The sequence below is a fragment of the Branchiostoma floridae genome, chromosome 10 (genome assembly GCF_000003815.2).
Source record: "Branchiostoma floridae strain S238N-H82 chromosome 10, Bfl_VNyyK, whole genome shotgun sequence".
Taxonomy (NCBI): domain Eukaryota; kingdom Metazoa; phylum Chordata; class Leptocardii; order Amphioxiformes; family Branchiostomatidae; genus Branchiostoma; species Branchiostoma floridae.
This window is the reverse complement of record NC_049988.1, coordinates 5978664-5994541: the sequence shown is the minus strand read 5'-3', so window position 1 is coordinate 5994541 and position 15878 is coordinate 5978664. Positions and strand designations below refer to the sequence as shown.

Sequence of the window (15878 nt, the reverse complement as noted above, 5' to 3'; positions counted from 1 at the left end):
AATCGCGCCTAATGTGAGGAGGGTATAAGGACACAAGGTCTGGCCGACCACCGGGAATCGAACCTGTGACTACTTCATCCTGTGTCCACTCCGCTAGCCACATCTTCCTATTTTTCCATTGTTCTCAAGGTATTGTTTATGATATGTACTTGTGGGTGTGGTTAGAAGCAATTTTTGGCAATATATTATATTTTTGCCATATATTGTATATTAACCCTCAAGCACCCGACCTTTTTTTGCGACTAAAATGACCGAGTGGGGTCCAAACGGACCCCAAAATGTTTTGTCCATAACATCTCGGTTCCAATTCCTATTGGTGATCATTGTGCATACATTGCTTCGTCAATGCAAGAGGAATATTTTGACATGTTAAGGTGTTGCTAATTCCACCTCATTATCATAATTTATGCAAAAGATCAGAAGGACCATCTTTTGCACTAAACCTATTCTGACCAGAGAGGGGAATTTTGAGGCCCTCAGCAACCTTTATGTCGCATAACTCATGGACGGTTAGTGCTAAAGCTACGAAACTTGGTTATATATCACAAAATATTGTTAGCAAAATATTTTTGTCAATAAAGTAAATTTTTCATTATTTGGGGTTGCCATGGCAACGGAATTATGACAGGCATATTTTTGCCAAAATTTTCAAATGTCAATTTAAACAAGGTTTTTTTTGGTAAACAATGCTTGTTTTCTTACAACAATAAAATTCTATGAAATTCAATGCTATTTTCATGATTCAAAATTAATAATTTATGCTAATTTCATGACGTCATTAGTCAAAATCCAAGATGGCCGCCCTTATTAGCTTAATGACGTCATAATGTCGTCATATTATATGGTGATGACACATAAGTTTTTATGAGGATTTAGTTTAACATGTTTATTATGCTCTGAAAGTTTGGTGGTGATACGATAAATAGTTAGGGAGTTAGTCTCAAAAGTTTGTTTCAAAAGCTACACTTTTTTGCTGGGGTCCGTTTGGACCCCAGACGGACTGATCACGGACTTTCTCTATAGCTTCCACAGTATTGTACCAATCTTCATAAAAACTTAGGAAAAGGTATAGAAGATGTTGGCTGACAAAGTCACGGAAGGAATTTTTTTTCAGATTAAAAATGTTCAAATGGCACTGCAAAATGTACGCCTGGGGTCCAAACGGACCCCACTCGGGTGTTTGAGGGTTAAGTACATAATAAAATGTGACCCTGCATGGTTACATAGGAAAATATATTACAGAATGCTTAGACATTAGAAATTCCTCCAATGATTGTAAAAAAACCTTACTCCATACTACACACTCCTGTATTAGTTAAGTTATGGAACTGTAGTTACAAAATGTATGAACCAGTAGATGCCACACATTGTACCTTGTACTATTATTGTGTAATAAAGTTATTCTACGTGGCAATTTTCTAGACACTGATTTTCCTGTACGTTTTCTTCTAGGTTCCTCCAAGAACCCTGTGTACGCAGGTGTGAAGGCGCCGGCTAAGACAGCGTACCTGGGAGAAACACCCTGACATACTCACCTCACTATCAAAGGCCATGTTACATGTATATTACTTGCATCTGCAAAGGCATCAATTTTCGTCCGGTTTTCAACTCTACTGTAAATTGTACAAAGCAGCTGCAAAACAAGCAAATATGTGGGCATTACTAATGTCATAGAATGGCAAAGTCATCCAAAGTCAAAGATGTAGATGTGTTCGAGAACATAATGAAGAATCTACTGTTCTATATACCCTACAGATTGTGTATGATCGCTAGTTCACCTTTATGCGCGGGATAACCTATATCCGTTGTTTTTAAAGATGGGGTTTTAGGGATATCAAGTCGACGCTTTCAAAGTGCATTGATTGAAAATGACACAATTTCAAATCACGGTCTGTCGACTTCATATAGGTCACCCCGCAAATAAAGGTGAACTAATGTTACATCTATTCAGTCATTTATTCAACTTTCCTGACCACATCGCATGCTGACATCAGTTTTGGAGTTCCCAGAGGATGTCACCAATATAATGTCAACATGGCCGAATGCATCTTGGATATAACAGGGTTGTTTTACTTATTGCACTCCGTGTCGCACAACCTTTGAGGAGGCATTTATCGAAAGTTGTAAATATTTCATGGTGGTCTTTTTCTAAGGCGGGAATCTCACCAAAAATACTGTACATTACTAGTGGTGTTGCTGTGGCCCCGCAATTTGACAGTCTAGAACTCAACCAATTTCATCGATGAAAAACAAATCTTTTTACACTTTTTGTGTTTTGTTGTCTTTTTATTAATTTTTTTATTTTATACTTGTACTTTCCCATAATGATTATGAAGTCAAGGGTAACACAAATTCAATTCAGAACTCAGCGCACACCACTGATGTTCCTCAGTCCACTGAGATACCCCCTTAAGACATATATTTCCACACTTCAATACAGCAAGAACTGATGTATAATTAATATGTGCCATTTTATGTCAGTTCAGATGTGAATATGTTTGTAAAAAGGTTATATTTTGGGATAAAGTTGGTGAAATTATTGTATTTTGTGATTAGACTGCATGTTATTCTTTGTATTTTTTCAATGGCTTTGTGATAATTGCATTTTTAATTTTGCTTAACACTTGTTCACCTTTATCTGCAGGGTAACCTATGGAATTTGGGGGAAGTCTTGTCAATAGATCATCATCAGGTAGTTTTTCAAAATGTGGCAATTTGAAACTACCCTCTGTGAACTAAATGATATCCCAAATAGCACTGATGATGGGTTACCTCACGGATATAGATGTAGGACCAAGACATGTCTATGAGAAATTGCAAAATGAAAGATAGACTTTATATTTCAATTAAAATTACGATTTAAAACACCACACCTCTAGTATTCATTGATGTACTTAAAACTACCTAATATTCTACAATGTTACAGAAACTTGACAATGATTTTAAAAGATGATAAAGAATAACACATTAGTGGAAAACTCTAGTGCCTTCCCTTGTGATTGTGTTTGAATATGAAATGTACATTATGTTAACTTTGTGACTTACATGACTTGTATTATTTGAATTAACTGTGGAACCAACAAGACTATCAACCACATAAATGTAGTTCTAACAACTCAGGAAGAAGCAAACTTGAACTGTTGCTATGTTTTTAATGCTTGAATAAAGATCAGTTCTTGTCCTGTACATTTTGTGTTTTCTTAGTTATTATCAAATTGTTGTCTCAATCTGAGGATGTACTGTTAGCCTTGTAGACCTAGTGTATCTCATACCCTGCCATGTGAATTGACATTATCTTAGTCGTTATCTAAGAACGTTTACACTTAAAAATGCTTTTTCTTGTTTATCTTGTTTTGCTTCCTCACAGAAAACATTTCTTCCAAGAAGAAAATTATTCTGTCCCCAAGAAATCTTAGAAAAATGTGCTTGTCCATGGGACAAGCAAATTTTTGCTTGTTAAGTTTTTGAGAAAATTTGAGATTTGTTTTCTTGTCTTTCCAAAAATGCCTTTTCTTGTTCATCTTGTTTTGCTTCCTCACAGAAAAGTTATCTTCCAGGAAAAAAAAATCTATTTCTTAAGAGTTGAATCTGATTAATGTTAGAAAAAACAAGAATTTCTATAATTTTTTTCTTGAAGACGATTTTCCTTAAATGTCAAAAAAAATTTTTAGAGTTTCTCGCTTTGCTTGAATTTTATTCTACATTTTCTTCCTGTAAGAATATTTTTGTTCATATAAGAATTGTCCATGGGGTAAGCAAAGTAAGAAAAAAATCATTTTTGGTAGTGTATTTCTAGTTTAAAACAATATTCATCACTACTAACAAAGTAACGTTATACATTTTAGGACTGCCTTGCGGTCAGAACACTCGTGTATTGAAGTTTAATGATGGATGCTGATTCTGATTTTTGATATTAAGTCTGATGGCTAGCCTGTGTTTACACAAGCTCTCGCCGGCTGGGCTTAATGACCCCCTCCCCCGAGTGGCGGCAATCGTAGGGCCGGCCGCTAGGGGCGCGATTTTAGTCAGGCTAGTCCGATGGTTAACCCGAGATAGTTTAGCGTAGGCCTAGGTCTCAATTTGCAACCCGGGGCCTGGCCGGTTTGCTTTCGGAAACGATAAGAAAGGCAACAAAACATACAGAACGTTAAGAAAATAGCCAGGAGCATACTTTGTTTAAATTTCTTGGTAAGCACTTAATTTTTGTTTCCGCAAACATCCCGGTCAGGCCGTGTTTCGAAAATGGACCTTATTATAAACGGAACTGTTGATAGCTTAAGGCCTCTACAAGACTTCGACAACAGTTTGATACATCACTGAACTGGATCACTGGTGCTACATCTATAATAGCTAGCCCACTACTAAGGTCCTTGGAAGTAAGTGACGTTCGGAACCGCATCATTCTCATTGCAGCAGCGACACCCAGCTGAAGTGAGAGGTAGTAGTATCCAGCTAAACGTCGGCTGGGCAGTAGCTCTTGTCTGTTTGGATTAACTAAACTTTATAATTTAACTAACCAACTCTACAAATCAAATAAGTTTGGACTTACCCCAAATTTTCTACTGTATCTTCCGGACGTGACGTCAGAGACACGTGACTGCAGCAGAGAGTCGTAAATGCCAGATAACCTATGACGCCCCCCGTCTCTATTCTGGGCAATACTATTTGGGGTAAGTACCAGCTTATTTTTAGTATTGCTTTGATAAAGTTTATTTTATCCATAATGTCATTCGCGTTGCCCGAACGTGTTTGCGTACGGTCTCTGCGGGGTTCGTTCAATGCGGCACTGTTTTGTTATTTTCGCCGATTTTTTTTTACAATTTAGATATTGCGTAATATGTAAAAGTATAACTTAGAAGACAAAAAAACGCAAGAAAATTCGTTCTTTATCTCTGAAATTCGTTGAGTAAGTTTCGAGCCCCGTATTGCCACACCTGTGCCCCAAGTACAGTGAGATACCACCTGTGGGTAGCGCACTGCGCTGTTTTGTTTGAGCTTTGCTGATAAGTAGGTGCGCCGAACAAAATTTGTTTGCGTTTCGCAGCTGATAAGACAGCTAAATTTATACTTTGGTCATCATTTTCAATGCCAATGTACGAAGGCCAGGTTTGTTCTTACGCCTGTGCACTTCTGGTAAACATGCGCGTCACGTAGGCATTTGTAGTACTTCTAAGAAATAGTCCATAGCTAATTAGACAAATAGATACTTTTCTTTAGCATGATAATCATTAGTTAACCTCAATTTTAGAGCATATGAACTAGTGGTAATCAAAACCATTATGACGGTATCAACGATGAGCAGCATTCTATAATAGCTCCTTGGCTATTGGCGCATTGTTTTTGTTACTTTTTAGGTGTTAGCAAGAAGTTTCTGCCCATAACTGCCTTGGAGTCAGTAACGCCAGACGCACGGAACCAACCTCACCTGTCCCGAAAACTTAATGCGTAGCGTGTATTAAAGCTACAAGCTTCAAGGTAAAGTGACAATACTTGTATAAATGTTACTTACTTTTTTCAATGTTGGCGAAGATAATATTAGACAGAGGTGTGCATATTTTCCAAGCCATTTTCCGTGTTCGTGCGTAACATTTCATAGTGGGACTTGTCCCACCATGAGTTAGCTTTACGTTCAACCTGACCGTTGCCCGAATAACGTTGTTTGCGTACAGGCCGAAGGTCGTTGGGAGGAGTTTTACTCCTAATACTCGGTATATACCCCCCTCACATTATATACGATCTTCGGACGTACTTCGCGATCGCACGAAGGTCGGCTGATTTTAAGATCTTAAGATGGTCTTGTGTATTTTTCGCCCAAAAACTGTCCCCGTCACATATAAGCGAGGCTCGTGCGATCAGATCTGAATAAATCTATGATAATGAACCTCCCATGACCTCTTGCACGCGGACAAGATAACACAAAACGTTCCTCACAGAAAGGCAAGATATCAATAAATGTTGTTTCTTTTGTTGTCGTAATCGTTTTGTAACCAATTAATGGAATGCGCGGACATACTAGAAATGACGAAAGAAAAGAAATTGTGTCTCAAAGGCAGCCTGCATACTGCCACAGGGGCCACAATGTCAGAATTACCCTCACATTCTCATAAATTCAATATTTGTAAACAAATGGAAGTCGGGCGAACGTCGCCCGAACAACGCCCGACTGACGGGCGTTCGCCATCCGATTTGCGCTCGATGATCAATAACTAGGTCTGTGCTGGATTGACGCACGACTATCTGGGTTCTTTGACCAGTAGAGTACAAAGCTTTCACTTTCACATTTGAACTATTACAATGACAACTTGCATAAAAAAAAACGCCAGGCTCACTATATAGCTAGTCACGTGAATGGAATTTTGACTAGATGTTGAAGTAAACGGTCTGACGAATACTTTGCTTTACAGTTAATTCCCCCTTAAACCATTTCCACGTGAAGTTAGGTACCCATTTTGACTTGAGTGAAAAAGGAAATTTAGGTTACTTTCATTTCCCGGGTGAGTCGACTTGGAGTATAGACTCAAAATGCGTGTGTAAATCAGACCATTGTGCCCGGCTTCAAGTCTCGGTGTAGACCAAATGCCAAAAATGAAAGCGTTTGCAAATAAGTTGAGCCAAACAAACACTAGTCGCGCGGCACAGCTGAGCAACAGGACATTTCTCTGATACGGCTGCTAAAGTTATACTTTGGACAACATATTCAAGGCTAATGTACAAAAACTAAATTTGTCTTTCCGCCTGTGCACTTCTGGTAAACGTACGTGTCACGTAGGCATTTGCAGTACTTCTAAGAAATAGTCCATAGCTATAGTTGAATAATTTCCTTAGTATGGCAATCATTAGTTAGCCTCCTCTTTAGGACATAAACTAGTGGTAATCAAAACCATTATGACGATATCAACGACGAGCAGTAATTTACAACAGTCCTTTGGCTATTTCCGCATTGCTTTTATCAAAACCTCCTTGCTTTCCAGGTGTCAACAAGAAGTTTCTTCCCATAACTGCCTTGGAGTCAGTGACGCCACACGCACGTAACCACCTAAATAACCTGTCCTGCCAACTGTCTGTGTAGTACATAAGGTAAAGTGACATTACTGTTATCAATGTTGGCGAAGATATATTTGAGGTGTCAATATTTTCCAGGCCAAATGTATAAATATAAATACGTTTCAGAGTACGGTTTGCCCCACCATGAGTTAAACTCACGTTCAACCTCACGGTTGCTTAGATAACAGTGCTTGCAATTGCTCAGCGGACCAAAGGTCGTCTGGAGAAGTCTTGCTCCCGAGGGTACTCTCTGTTCCGCAAAACTCCTAAGTGAAATTTCATGCTTTTTTTCGTTAGCAGCTTCACTACGGCTCCCTTGATTCGAGGAAAAACCTCGCACGACTATTTTGATCGTCTTTAGACAGCCTAAAATTACCGTCGCCGGCAACGTCGTCGACAACAACAGTCGCACGACCATGAAAGTGTTGTCTGTTTGTAGTTGGCTTTCGTATAGTCTGAAACAAACTGGTTCGCGAGCAGAGGGCCCAGGCTGGGTTCTTTCACTTGCACACTTGGACTATGATGATGGCAACTTGCATTAGGAAACCCTCTGGCACACCACTAATCATTAAAATCAAATTGAAATTCTGAAGTATTAAAGAAAGCGTCTCTCACTAAACGACGTATTCTATACCGTGTAGTCGTGGTGACATGGAGACCATTGAGCGTTTGCTAAGCACGATATCCATAACAACGCCGGCACCGACAGAGGGAACCTTGCGGAGCGAGTTGTGGGCTGACGCTATGATGAAGATGTTCTCATGCTGGATCCCTGCCGCGCTGGCAACTTCCGTGATAGGAGCTAATCTTGTAGGTAGGTCCGACAGCCATGATAAGCACTGATCTGTGACAGTATTTATGTTTAGGACTGCGACGCTAAGCAATACGAGCGATCGCTGTTGTTCTTTCTATCCGGGGTAATGGACGATTTTTGCCTACCAGGACGTCAGTAGATTGGATCAAAAATTGATATTCAAATTAGCGGCATTAAATCCAAGATGGCGGCAGAGCCGGTCGTGTTGACCGCCGAAAAGAGGCACAAGACATCGTCACGGAAAAACTCGATAGAAAAGATAATATTTGCCAGATGATGCTATAAAAGGTATCTACGTGATCCTGACAAGTCGATCTATCACATACAGTGCATTTGAACTTTTAGATATTATGTTACGGTGAGATTTCAAGAGCTAAAGTTGGCCTTCAAACTGCCGTGAAATGCCTGATTTCGGCGACGATTTCGTACTGCATGGGGGTTTCTGGGCTACCGCTTTCCAGTATATCCAGTATACTTCCGGGTTGCAACAGAGAGGTCATACCAGAACGCGTAGCCATGGAGCCCGCGTGTCCTGACTCAGTATCGTTGGAAGCAAGGAGGTTCAGCTGAGTTCAGAAATGGACTATTTACTTGATGTGGCCAAGGACTTGGTCCACACTGAGAATCTGCTGTCTGACGGTTAAACAAACAGGCTTATTTCAAGGGAGTCTGCGGCCAGCACCTGACATACCAAGCAACTTTGCCCTAGCCTGATAACGTTTTTGCCAGTTTTAGAAAAAAAGTTTCCTTAAAAGATTTCTTTTTGTACTCTCTTAATATACAAATAGAGAGCGCAATTCTTAGGTGTGTTATGGGCTTGACCTTCTTTTCTTTCAGAAAAAGGTTTCCTTAAAAGATTTCCCTTCGTAATCTGTAAGTATACAAAAAGAGAGCGCAATTCGTAAGTGTGTCATGTGTATGACGCACTTTTCTTTCAGAAAAATGTTTCCTTTAAAGATTTCTTTTCGTACTCTGATACAAAAAGAGCGCAATTCTTAGGTGTATCATGGGCACGACGCACTTTTATTTCAGAAAAAAAGTTTCCTTAACAGATTTCTCTTCGTTTTCTGTTAGTATACACTTAGAGAGCGCAATTCTTAGGTGTATCATGGGCATGACGCATTTTCTTTCAAAAAAAGTTTCCTTAAAAGATTTCCTCTTCGTTCTCTGTTAGTCTACACTTAGAGAGCGCAATTCGTAAGTGTGTCATGGGTATGGCGCACTTTTCTTTTAGACAAAAGTTTCCTTCAAAGATTTCTCTTCGCTTTCTGTTAGTATACACTTAGAGAGCGCAATTCTTAGGTGTATCATGGGCATGACGCAGTTTTCTTTCAGAAAAAAGTTTCTTTAACAGATTTCTCTTCGTTTTCTGTAAGTATACACTTAGAGAGCGCAATTCTTAGGTGTATCATGGGCATGACGTACTTTTCTTTCCAAAAAAAGTTTCCTTAAAAGATTTCTCTTTGTTCTCTGTTAGTATACACTTAGAGAGCGCAATTCTTAAGTGTGTCATGGTATGACGCAATGAGAAAGGTTTTCTTAAAAGATTTCTCTTCGTTTTCTGTTAGTATACACTTAGAGAGCGCAATTCTTAAGTGTGTCATGGGCATGACGCAATGAGAAAGGTTTTCTTAAAAGATTTCTCTTCTTTTTCTGTTAGTATACACTTACAGAACGAAGTCCTTTGGTGTGTTATGGGCTTGACCTTCCTTTCTTTTGAAAAAGGTTTCCTTAAAAGTTTTTTTTTCGTACTCTGTAATATACAAATAGAGAGTGCAATTCTTAAGTCTGTTATGGGTATGACGCACTTTTTTTTTTCAGAAAATGAGAAAGGTTTTCTTAAAACATTTCTCTTTGCTCTCTGATAGTATACACTTAGAGAGCGCAATTCATAAGTGTGTCATGGGTATGACGGACTTTTCTTTCAGAAGAAGGTTTCCTTAAAAGATTTCGTTTCATGTTAGTATACACTTACAGAACGGAGTTGTTAGGTGTGTCAAGGGCTTGACCTTCTTTTCTTTCAGAAAAAGGTTTCCTTTAAATATTTCTCTTCGTACTCTGTTAGTATACAAAATGACAGCGCAATTCTTGAGTGTGTCATGGGCATGACGCACTTTTCTTTCAGAAAGGTTTCCTTAAAATATTTCTCTTTGTTCTCTGATAGTATGGACTTAGAGAGCACAATTCTTAAGTGTGTCATGGCATGACGCACTTTTCTTTGATAAAAAAGAAAAGTTTCTTTCAATTATTTCTCTTCGTTCTCTGTTAGTATACACTTAGATAGCGCAATTCTTAAGTGTGTCATGGCATGACGCACTTTTCTTTGATAAAAGGAAAAAGTTTCTTTCCAACATTTCTCTTCGTTCTCTGTTAGTATCGCTTAGAGAGCGCAATTCTTACGTGTGTCATGGCATGACGCACTTTTCTTTCATAAAAGAGAAGGATTTCCTTAAACTATTTCTCTTCGTTCCGAGTCTGTTAGTATACATTTCGAGAGCGCAATTCTTAAATGTGTCATGGGCATGACGCACTTTTCTTTTAGAAAAAGGTTTCATTAAAAGATTTCTTTTCGTACTCTGTTAATATACAAATAGAGAGTGTAGTTCGTAGGTGTGTCATGGGAATGACGCACTTATCTTTCAGAAAAAGATTTCCTTAAAAGATTTCTCGTCGTTCTCTCACGGTTAGTATACACTTACAGAACGCAGTTCTTAGGTTAGTCAGGGGCTTGACAATCTTTTGTTTTAGAAAAAGGCTTCCTTTTTAAGTTTTCTTCTTTAGTATGTAAGTTTACACCTCAGTTAGTTACTATACACTTTAAAGGCGCAGTTCTCAAGTGTGTCTTTGGCTGGTTTGTCATCCTCAGTTAGGTTGCGTATACACTTTGAAACGAGCTGTCCGATAGGTTTGACATAGTTTTTTATCTCCCACACAACTAGTCGAGCAAAGGCAACCGTAAACTTTTACTAGTACGTATAATCTAACTTCCAGTCATCTAGTGTCTATTTGTTTCTCAATAGCGCATTATTTCAACATTTAGCCTTACCTTGCCCGTAGAATAATTCATGACACAAAAACTTCTATCTGTACCAAATGGCCGGTCTGCATAACGTACAATTTATTGTTACTTCGAATTCCATACAAGTGTACAGCCGTAGTGTAGATGCCTTTGGTTTGGAAGGAGTAACTGTTGTTACCTCATGTAACCAAGGACGTTATATATTGATGTAACCGCTCCTCATTAACCGCTCCTTGCTCTCTTTGTTCAGGGACTGAACGTATACAGCATACTTGAGGGTAACCGTACGGCTATATCAACAGGAAAGTAGCCTGGTATCCAGTCGTAATATAACTATATTACGGCTGGATACCAGGCTAACAGGAAACCGCTGGTTGAGGTTGCTAAAATCATGCTATCGCCCACTGCCGTATTACTGCCAGTGTGACCCGCAAACAGTCGAGCCTCGCCCTATATAACGGACACCTCGAAACCCCCATATGGTGCGTATTTTGGCTTGCTAGCAATGGCGAAACCCATAGGAAATCCTGGGAAAATCGGTCAACTTTAACTCGATGAATCTCCTTCCTCTCATATGAATATTTCGTCTAATGAACTGCAGTCGCTTGGCCATCTTGTCCTTATTTGTACAACACCTTATTTTGCCTGATTGGACAGATTGCGGCTGAACTATCACGTTTTTCCGTGACGATGTCTTGTGCCTCTTTTCGGCGGTCAACACCCCGAGTGCCCCCACCGCCTTGGCCCTGGCATCCTGCGCTGATGTGGCCGCCCATGGTGTGGTAGGATAAGCGTCTGTCAGTTAAGTATCGTAGAATAAATGAAAAAGTCTCTGCAACAATTTGATGATTAGAACTTAACGTAATAGTATTTCTAAGTTTGTTTCTACCACAGTTTGGTAGGATAAGCGTATGTCAGTTAAGCATCGTAGCATAAGTGAAAAATCTCTGCAAAATGATTGTTAGAACTTAACGTAATAGTATGTCTTAGTTTGTTTCCATCCTTTTAACTTCCTGCTAACCCGATATATTTTGAGAATACGTTTTGAATCTGTTTCTGTATACACAGTTTGCACATTTTAGTTTAAACCGATATGAAAGTTGTTAGATATTGTATTTGAATGCTCGAATAAGGACACTATTTTTACTTATAGTACTTCTTTTCCTTTTTTTTTTCGATATGAAAACATTTCGAAATGGAATCAAAAGCTTTGGCGTTTGGAATGTACACGGATTAGGTTCCAAACTAGAGGATTCTGATTTTCTCTCACATGTCAAAAAGTTCGACTTCTTCTCGCTTTTAGAAACCTGGAGTACAGAAAACACCATAATTAACATTCCCAATTACAGCTATTTCCATCAACATAGACAAAAGAGTAAGAGAGCGAAACGTTCTTCGGGAGGTATTGTCTTTCTATATAAGAACGAATACAAAGGCTATGTAAAAAAAGCACCATCTCAATCAACAGACGCCCTTTGGGTACAAATCGACCGCCAACTACTCGGTTTACCCAAAGATTTGTTCATATGTTCTCTTTATATTAGCCCCGGAGCATCCACTACACACAAATATTCAGAAAAACATATTTTAGACACTTTAGAAGATGAAATCTCCAAATTCAGCTCCGTCGGGTACGTTTTACTAGGTGGTGATTTTAATGCCCGTCTCGGAAATCTACCTGATTACACAACCGATTCTCATATTGACGACGATTCCGACAGCTCCCCATACTTCACTGACAGACAACACATGGACAAAGTTCCTCCCAACAAATTCGGTAGACTAATCACAGACTTGTGTATTCAAGCAAATCTTAGAATTTTAAATGGTAGAGTTGTCGGTGACCTACAGGGAAAATTCACATGTCACCAACCAAACGGCAGCAGCACAGTTGATTTAATGATTTGTAGTAAGTCCTTTCTCCAGCAAATTTTATCATTCCGTGTCAATCCTCTAACTGTATTCTCCGATCATTGTATGGTATCTACATTAATTCGCTCAAAACCATCAATACATACTTTTCAGGAAAAATCTAAAAGCTCACACACCAGGTCTCTTTCTAAACAGTTTCACTGGAACGAGAACTCTGCTCAGACATTCCTTCTTTCTCTCAGTCAGCCCGACATTGTAAAACGATTAGGTGCTTTAAAGGATCCTAATAACATAACATCTGCGGCAGAAATTGAGAATTATGTTTCTGAATTTAGCTCAATTCTGAGAGAGGCGGGTAATAAGTCACTCTGTTTGAAAATAGCTAGAAAACGTCCGCCGAAAAGACAAAATAAGAAATGGTTCGACAAAACGTGTATTGAAATGAAACGTGAAATGAAAAATTTAGCCTATTTACTAGAAAAAAACCCATCAAATCCAGAAGTGAGGGGCAGTTTCTTCAGGAAGAAAAAAGAATATAGAAAATTATTAAAAAAGAAAAAACGTGATTTTCGTCAACAAATAATGAATCAACTATCCACCCTTCGGGAAAAGAATCCAAGTGCATTTTGGGAACTTGTTAATAAATTAAAACCCGAGAAGGCTCAAGAAAATAGCCAAATCTCCAGCGAAGACTGGTTAAACCACTTTAGTAAAGTTGACAAATCATCCGACGGAAATCATGATTCCGTGGCCGGTCCTTTCACCCCAGTAAATGATCAAACTCCTCTTCCAACAGAGACAGAGAACTTTATATTAGATTCTATAATTACCGCAGATGAATTAGACAGAGCTATTGCAAAATTAAAGAATAACAAGTCCAGTGGAAGCGATATGATAAGGAACGAAATGCTGAAATGTGGCAAATCAATCTTTCAAAAACCTCTGCTCCATCTTTTTAACCTGTGCTTACAAAACGCATACTTCCCCGAAGAATGGTCGCTCAGCCATATTGTACCTATTCACAAGTCCGGCGATACTTCACTCCCAGACAACTATAGAGGGATCTCTATTATAAGTTGTCTAGGAAAATTATTCTGTTCAATCTTAAACAATAGACTGTCTAACTACGCAGAAGAAAACAGCCTTTTCAAACCACAACAGGCCGGTTTCAGAAAGAATTTTAGAACAACTGATAATCTATTCACTTTGAACACGCTTGTCAGCAAATATATTAGTAGAAATTCACGTCTATACGCTTGTTTTGTAGATTTTAGTAAAGCTTTTGATTCTGTTTGGCGAGAAGGTCTTTTACTTAAATTGAAGAAACTTGGGATAGGAGGCAAATTTCTCCTGACCATAAAAGATATGTACTCTAAAACTACAAATTATATTAAAACAAACAGTGGTCTAACCGATACATTTGTAACTCACTGTGGGGTTCGACAAGGCTGTAACCTGAGTCCAACATTGTTCAACTTATTCATTAGTGACATAGCATCAGAATTTGACCATGCCTGTTGTAATCCTCCAGTTCTACACTGTATGAATGTACCCTGTCTATTGTATGCTGATGATTTAGTAATATTCTCAGAGTCACAACGTGGCTTACAATCATCTTTGTCTAGATTAGAAGAGTACTGTAAATCCTGGAGGTTGAAAGTCAATCTTAAAAAGACAAAAATTGTAGTTTTCACAAAGGGTGGTCGGTTACCAAAAGACTGTTCCTTCTTGTTCAATAGTAATGTAGTAGAAATTGTATCTTCATATTGTTATTTAGGCATAATTGTCAACTCAGCCGGCACATTCAAAGCCAATCACAAATACCTATATAACAAGGGACTAAGAGCTTTGTTTGGAGTCAGACAATCCCTTGACAAAACTGATGCCCCGTTGTCTGTTAAAAACAAGTTATTCGACTCCTGTGTCAAACCTACATTACTTTATGGGTCGGAGATTTGGGGTTCTTTCAAAAGTTCAAAATCTTGCCCAATCGAATCCGTACATGTAAAATTCTGCAAACAATCCCTCAATGTCCCCAAAACAGCTAGCAATCTTGCTGCACGGGCGGAATTAGGGAGGTATCCCTTACATTTGGAGGCCTCCCTAAACGCCATTAAGTTTTTCACCAGAATCTGCTTAAATGTACCGGCTGATAGTCTCCAGGCAGACGCACTTTTATGTCAATTAGAGTTAGACTCTTTAGGTAGTAAATGCTGGGCTTCCGGTGTGCGGAAAACTTTAGAAGAATGTGGTTATGCCTTTGTCTGGTATTCTCCACACTCAATTGTTTCAAAAGTGCCTTCAATCATCTCTGCTATTCAACAACGTTTAAAGGACATCTACTTTCAGACATTCCTACGCGAAATCCATAATGACAACAAAGGCAAATTCGCAAAGAACAAATTACGCTCATACAGACTGTTCAAATCCACCTACAACGAAGAAGAGTACCTTAGAATTCCGAACGATCGACAAAGAACTACAATAACCAAACTGCGACTCAGCTGCCACAAACTCCGTGTTGAAACAGGGAGGCACAACCGCACACCTCTGGAGCAAAGAATCTGTCAGTTTTGTAACATGAACAAGGTCGAAGATGAAGCCCACTTTTTATTAGATTGTAGTTTATATAGTAATGATAGAAGTATTCTTTTTAGCTTTATTATAGGAAAGTTCCCTCGCTTTGAATCTTTGTCTAGTGTTGAAAAATTCATTTTTCTTATGAGGTTTGATCGAACGACATTATACAAACACATCTCAAGCTACATATTCAACATTACTAAGAAACGAGAAGAAGCCGAACAAATGTATTAGACTAGTTTTAGAATCCATGTTTTAGAAACCATGTGTACTGCATTACTACCTTTTGTATCCATATGCCTGTACTTAGCCCGATAGGGCATGAATGTGCAATAAAGGCTATTATTATCAATCTTTTGCCAAACACCTGCTTTTTGCCTACCACTGCGTCACGACGACATCATCGCGATCGCTCGTATGGCACCTAGCTGCAGTGCAAAGTGCTCTGGATCTGGTCACCGAAACATCGGGTCTAGCCTAATCTCCAAGCAGATCCTACGGTGCCATAAGATAGTATCAAAGATTTATCGGCCGTGTTGTATGTTAGTG

The 15878-nt window shown here is 38.9% G+C and overlaps 1 protein-coding gene across 3 annotated transcripts in view; it reads left to right on the top strand.

Annotated features, from left to right (window-relative positions):
- Positions 1-3188, top strand: part of LOC118425167 — a 13180-nt gene extending 9992 nt beyond the window's left edge. For all 3 annotated transcript variants that reach the window (XM_035833995.1, XM_035833994.1, XM_035833996.1), the window contains one exon: positions 1453-3188. In XM_035833995.1, the coding sequence (XP_035689888.1) occupies positions 1453-1526 (74 nt within the window). In that variant the 3' untranslated portion in view covers positions 1527-3188. The remainder of the gene's footprint in view (positions 1-1452) is intronic.
- Positions 3189-15878: the final 12690 nt, after the last annotated feature.